This window comes from Momordica charantia, unplaced genomic scaffold (genome assembly GCF_013281855.1).
Source record: "Momordica charantia cultivar OHB3-1 unplaced genomic scaffold, Mcharantia_2.0 BLBB01000165.1, whole genome shotgun sequence".
Classification (NCBI taxonomy): Eukaryota; Viridiplantae; Streptophyta; class Magnoliopsida; order Cucurbitales; family Cucurbitaceae; genus Momordica; species Momordica charantia.
Genome location: NW_028275321.1, coordinates 11,563 through 18,709, shown reverse-complemented (window position 1 = coordinate 18,709; position 7,147 = coordinate 11,563). Strand labels below are relative to the sequence as shown.

Below are 7,147 nucleotides of genomic sequence, written 5' to 3'. Positions count from 1 at the left end.
ATTTGTTTTCTTGATTTAATTTTCATTCTTCTTGTCTTGTGTTTGCCCTTTGGTGTTGTGCTTTGATCTCGGGCTGTGACATCCTCCTTGTTTTTTGTTTAATATATTTAACTTTGCAAAAAAATGTCTCCTATATTTTCTCTTCCTCTCTGGCGTATTACGTCACATCTCCCTTCTTTTTTCTGTCTTTTTCAATCTTCACCTTCTTATTTTTTTTCTCTTACTATATTTTTTAAATCCAATTTATCTTTTTTTTTTTCAAATCTATTGTATATTTTTGCTAATCTCTTTCGTATATCATTTCAACATCAAACAAAACTTGGTATTTTTTTAATGTCTTTTTGTTTATCTTTTTCTCTTGTATTTTTAAATAAAAAATATATATTAAATTAAAAATAAAAAAGACAAATTAATAAGAGAGGTACTTGTGTATTTAAAAGAAAAAGGTACTTGTGATTTTGTAAAATGGAAATAAAAAACTAAAAAAAAACAGAGATAAAAAATGATGAAGTAATGTGAGAGAAAATGAGAGAAATAAGATGTTGTGGGTGAAAGAGAAAAAAGAACGGGAAAGTAACAAGGAAAAAACTTCACTCCTGAAGATTCTTGAGGGAGCTCCTCCTCGTGGTTTTTTTTTTTTTTTTTGCATAATTCTTACATGGTGCACTTGTCTATATGTTACTGGGTCATGCAGGAATTCAGAAGAAGCTTTCTCGTGAATCTTGAGGAGAAAGTTTTAAAGAATTTATAGTAGGTGTCCATATTTGTCACCTCATTTTGAAAAATGACCAAATAGGTTTTTGTTATTAAAAATGTCTATTTGTATTTTTTCAACTATTTCACAGGTTTGATTTGGGCCGTTTTACCCTTGCTATTTCCTTATTATATTTAAAATAAACTATTACTCTTTCTCCTAAATTAATTTTTTTTTTTTTGGCTAGATTCTCTCCCCTATTTTGTTGCTACAATTTCTCTACTAGATTCTAATAACCATTCACTTTTAAATATATATTTGGAAATAGATGTACACATATAAACAGAACTCACAGACAAAGGAGATACGATCAAAGTTGATGGAGATGTCATGAAGGAACTGTCGAGGGACAACAAGTGAAATTGGCAAAGGGAAATCGGCATTCTGAAGACAAATGTAGGAGGAGACGGAGACATAGGAGAAGGAGAGAGATTGATGCAAGTAAAACTGGTTCAATTTGCGTACTTTCTTTTAATATATTATTAATCTGGTTCAATTTACCTACTTTCTTTTAATGTATTATTAATTTGGTTTAAAAAGTTAGTCTTCTATCTTCTATGTTTCCTCTCTCAAAAAAAATTCATCTTTTTAAAATACAGATTTGCTTTCTATTTTTTCAAAATAAATTTCAAACACAAATACAGAGAATAATAATGCCAGAGAAATTTCTGTTGTGGTGTTACGCTGAAGAGGTATATGCTTTGAATTTCTTCCCTCTAATTGACAATTCAGAGGTACATGCAAAACACATTGTATTTGTTTATTTTGTATCAACACAAAAATACATCGTATTTGTTCATCGTATTTGTTCATTAGTATTTCTATTTATAATTATATTTTGTATTATCTATTCTTTCAAATTTTTGCTAGATTTTAATAGATATTTTATTGGTTAAATTTTATTTTAGATTTTAAATTAGGGAGAAAATATGGTTGGGATTCTCCTATAGAAAAGGAAATGAAGAAAAATAAAACAATACGTAATTAGTGGGGGTAATTTGGTACTTAAAAAATGAGAAGATATCTTTGTATTTTTTAGTTGGCCATTCTTCAAACTTCCTAGTTGTTTGGCCATTTTTTGAAATTGCCTATTTAAAATAGTCATATTTGTTGTTACCCAAAGTTTTATCCAAATAGGAATATGAGATATGGAGGTCTATTGAGCCATGTGGGTGTTTTGGAGGACCTCCTCGTGAATCTTCAAGGGCAAAGTTTTTTTCCATAATATTTGATATTAGTACATAGATGGTCTATTTAGAAATTGAATCTTCGACCGCATATCCGCATAGAAATAGACCATCTATGTACTATTCAGCATAGCCACATATCCGCATATATGTGATTTGATTAGGATATATCTTATAACTCAACTTGTATATATGCGGATATGCGGCTATGCTGATATATACTATAGTGATTTTGAATGTATATATACGGATATATAAGTGGATATATCTTATAACTCAACTTGTATACATGCGGATATACGGATATACATTATAGTGATTTTGAATGTATAGATGCAGATATATAAGTGGATATATACAGTAATTTTGAATATGCGGATATATGTTTATTGAGACTTTGTTTATGTGATTTTGAATTGTCCTTGAAGATTGAGCACAAGTACGGGAGTGAATTAAACGAAAATCAAACTTTTTGAAGGAGTAAATTAAGGTTTTGAAGGAGTGAATTAAGGGATTTGTGTTGAAAATTAGTATGGGGCTCACAATAATTAAAGGATTACGGTAATAATTTATGGAATTAAATATTTTATATTTAAAAAAAACAAATAACTATAATAAATGTAAATGCAAGGGTAAATTTGGAATTAAAATAAAATCCTACCTGCACAAATCTATAAGTGTAAAATTAGAAAATTTTAGTGTGTAAATAAGTTTCTAAAACATTCCTCTAAATACATTATCTCATAATATTTTATGCAAATTTGAGATGTACACAGCCCAAAGTTTAAATGTGGAGGCTCAACTTTATCGAAAAACATGAAAAATTATAAAAATCAATATATTCAAAAAAATTATTTTAATTGATAACTAAGCAACTCCGTATTATAGTTAAAATATTGATAAAATATTATAATAATGAGTAAAAAATAATCATCTATTGAAAAAAAATATATTTTTTTATATTTTGTTAAGTTTTTAACAATATAAAGAAATGTAGATTCATGAAAATTTAAAAATGAAAATAAAGCTATCAACATGAAATCCAATATACTTTTGGTCTTAATGTTGATATCTATTTAGTCCACAAACATTGTTGTCGTATGATATAGGGAACAAAAGCACGGGCCAAATGAGCGCTGGAAAATGTTGACCCGAGCCAACCCAGGTTGACCTCAGCCGACTAAGCGCCTCAGCGCCTCTGCGCCGAGAACTCCTTGGCGCCGAAGAGTTTTCGGCACCCGACCAAGAACCGTAACGCCTCACCTGACCGTTTCACGATACCTCCCGTTTCGCAATTACACCCGTAATGGGTTTTAAATCAACGTGGATTCACATGGAACTGCTATAAGATGGACAGGACCCTAGAGGTAAGAGATCCGACTCTTGAGACTGAAATTCTATATCCTTCTACTCTTCTTGCTAACTTAGACGTCGAAGCCCGTGTGACTGGAGTCACACCGGTTTAGGTTTGATTGGTTTTGCAGGTTCTTTGTCCCCTGCTTATCAGGTCTAGTGCGAACCTTGAAGGGAATTGGAAGAGCATAATTCACGCATCAACAATTGGCATTGTCTGTGGGAACGACACAATCCAAGCAAATTTAACCCAGATCTGCCAAGGCGAAACCCAGATCTACTAAGGTGAAACCCTGATTTGTCGAGCCGAACACCAGATCCGCCGAGAAGAAAATCAGATCTATCGAGGTGAAACCCAGATCTGCCGAGCCGAGACCTAGATCTGCCGAGACAAACCCCATATCAAAAAAGGGCAGAATGGAGCAGGTCATCGCGAGCCTAGATGAAGGCTGGCAACATTCTGAAAAGAAGATCCAGACCGGAGCTATTGACCACTCGAGAAAAACAAGTTTGAGCCCAAGTCATCGACTTAATCCGACCGACCACTTGGGTGAGGCAAGTCCGAGCCCTAGTCATCGACTCAATCCGACCACCCCAAATAGGGGAGAACTGGCTGAGAAGGTAGAATCTGTTCCTCTGACAGCCGATAATCGACGAGTCAACATTGGAACCAGATTGGGGGATGAGGAAAGGGAAAGTCTTAAGTTCCTCAGAAGCAACACCGACGTGTTCGCATGGTCACATGAGGACATGCCAAGAATTGATCGATGAGTCATGGTATACCGACTCAATGTCGACGAGAGTTGTAAGCCAGTGAAACAGAAGCAACGTGCGTTCAACCAAGAAAGGAATGAGATTGTAGCTGAACAGGTAGAAGAGCTACTGAAATCAGGCTTTATTCGTGAAGTACATTATGCCTAGTGGATATCCAACATAGTGCTAGTAAAAAAGTCAAACGGTAAATGGAGAATGTGCATCGACTTCACAGACCTAAATAAGGCATGTCCAAAAGATTCCTTCCCCTTACTGCGAATAGACCAATTGGTCGATGCCACTGCGAGGATGAAAGATTGAGTTTCATGGACGCCTACTTCGGGTATAATCAAATCAAGATGCATTTACCGGATCAGGAGAAAACCTCCTTTGTCACAAGCTGAGGTTTGTATTGCTACACATGCCGTTTGGATTGAAGAATGTAGGTGCGACCTATCAACGCATGGTAAATCGAATGTTTGCAGCATTAATCGACAAAAATATGGAAGTCGACATGGACGATATACTGGTAAAGAGTTGTAAAAACAAGCGACATGAGGAGGATTTGGCAGAAGCATTTGACATTTTGAGAAAGTACAAGATGAAGCTGAATCCTACTAAGTGCACATTCGGGGTAACCTCTGGCAAGTTCTTAGGATTTTTAGTGCACCAAATGGGAATCGAAGGCAACCCGAATAAGATTAAAGGCGTTTTGCAGATGGATCCATCCAGGAATCTAAAGCAACTACAGGAACTCAATGGAAGGATAGCGGCACTCAACAGATTTGTTAGCCGCTCAACTGACAAGTGCTTGTCGTTCTTCAAAATCCTAAGGAAGAAAGAGCAATTTGAATGGACAGAAGAGTATGGAGCTGCCTTTAAAGAGCTAAAGCAATATCTGGGGCAGCCCACTTCTCGCAAAGCCGGTCACGGGTGATGAACTCTACCTGTACTTAGCTGTATCCGACATTTCAGTGAGTTCCGCGTTGATAAAAGAAGAAGATTGACGGCAATCTCCAATTTACTATACAAGTAAAGCAATGGTAGATGTGGAGCTTAGATACCCACAAATTGAGAAGTTGGAACTAGCCATAGTTACTTCAGCTCGGAGACTACGTCCATATTTCCAAGCCCACAAGATAATTATCCTCACCAATTTTCCCTTACGACAAATTTTGCAAAGGCCAGACACTTCAGGGCGATTGATTAAATGGGCTGTGGAGCTCAGTGAGTACGACATTCACTATAAGCCAAGGACTGCCATTAAAGGATAAGTCGTGGCAGACTTCATAGTAGAATTGACACCAGTGGAACATCAGGTATGCAATATCAACCCACAGCTAGTTGAGGAAGAGCAACCTTGGACGCTCTACGTATATGGATCATCAAATTTTCGGGGATGCAGAGCAGGACTTCTATCAGTCTCCCCAGATAAGGAGAGATTCGAATACGTACTGCGATTTAGTTTCCATGCATCCAATAACGAAGCCGAATATGAAGCTCTGCTAGCAGGATTAAAGGTGGCCAAGCACATTGGGGTCAAGAACATACTGATATTCAGTGATTCACAGCTAATTGTGAGTTAGGTAAAAGAGGAATTCTAGGCTAGAGAACCACGGATGACAAAATACCTTTGTTGGGTAAAAGACTAGCTTGGCCATTTCTCAAAATATGAGATTCGACAAATTCCTCGTACCCAGAACGTCAAAGCGGATGTATTAGCTCAACTAGCTGCAGCTTATGAAACCAACCTAGGAAGAACTGTGCCGGTCGAAATTTTGCCCGAGCCGAGCATAGAAGCTCAGGAAGTAATGGATATCGACGAACAAAGGCAACCAGAAGAAAACTTGATGAGACCTTTGATCAAGTATTTGAAAGACGGTATCCTACCTACTGAGAAGATAGAGGCCCAACGACGAGCGGCCAGATATGTGCTTAAAGACGAAAGTCTGTATAAGAGAGGCTACTCACTACCACTCTTAAAATGTTTAACACCCAATGAAGCTGACTATGTCATGAAAGAAATACATGATGGCATTTGAGGGAACCATTCCGAAGCACGATCCTTAAGTCACAAAATAGTACGACAAGGGTGCTATTGCCCGACCATGCTAAACGACACGATGCAATTCACCAAAAAATACGGCAAATACCAACGGTTCGCAACGATACCTAGACAACCGCTAGAGCCCTTAACAAACATAATGAGTCCTTGGCCCTTTGCTCAATAGGGAATAGATCTTATAGGTCCTCTCCCATTAGGAAAGGGCCAGACCAAATTTGCAGTAGTGACAGTCGACTATTTCACCAAATGGTTGAAGCAAAAGCTCTAGCTACTATTACAGAGAAAAAGGTCACCGACTTTATCTGGAAAAATATCATTTGCTGTTTTGGAATACCCTACACCATTATCAGTGATAACGGGAAGCAGTTCAACAATATTACCTTTCGAGAGTTTTGCAGGGAGTTGGGCATTAAACATATATGTTCTTCACCAGAGCACCCACAAGCTAATGGGCAGGTTGAAGCAGTCAACAAAATCATCAAAAGGACTCTAAAAACTAGATTAGAGAAACTCAAAGGATTATGGGCAGAAGAACTTCCCAACGCGTTATGGGCCTACAGAACCACACCTTGTACATCGACGGAAGAAACGCCGTTCTCACTATCATTTGGTTCTGAGGCAGTAGTGCCAGTAGAGATTGGGCTTCCTTCCCCGAGGGTAGAACAGTTCAGTCTACTAAGCAACAATGAGTCCATACAACTCAACTTCGACCTATTAGAAGAACATCAAGAAATAGCGAGATTACGAACGACTGAATACAAGAATCGAATAGCCTAATATTACAACTCGAAGGTTAAGAAGCGTGACTTTAAAGAAGGTGATCTAGTATTGAGAAAGATCATGCCTAATACCAAAGAATGAACTAGCAGAGCATTCGGGCCAACGTGGGAGGACCCATAAAAAGTCACTAAGGTAGTTCGAACAGGCACTTATGCCTTGGAAGACCAACAAGGAAAGGCCTTACTGCACCTATGGCATGCCCAGCACCTCAAAAAATACTACCACTAGTTCAACGCATGTATTTTAGGCATTAAC

At 37.3% G+C, this 7,147-nt stretch overlaps 1 protein-coding gene across 1 annotated transcript; it reads left to right on the top strand.

Annotated features, from left to right (window-relative positions):
* The first annotated feature begins 5,087 nt into the window (after positions 1-5,087).
* On the top strand, positions 5,088-6,889 carry LOC148207248 (uncharacterized). Its single transcript, XM_088118474.1, has 4 exons — positions 5,088-5,274; positions 5,458-5,624; positions 5,748-5,994; positions 6,279-6,889. Exons 1-4 carry the CDS (start codon positions 5,088-5,090, stop codon positions 6,887-6,889), a joined length of 1,212 nt encoding a protein of 403 aa, XP_087974600.1.
* Positions 6,890-7,147: the final 258 nt, after the last annotated feature.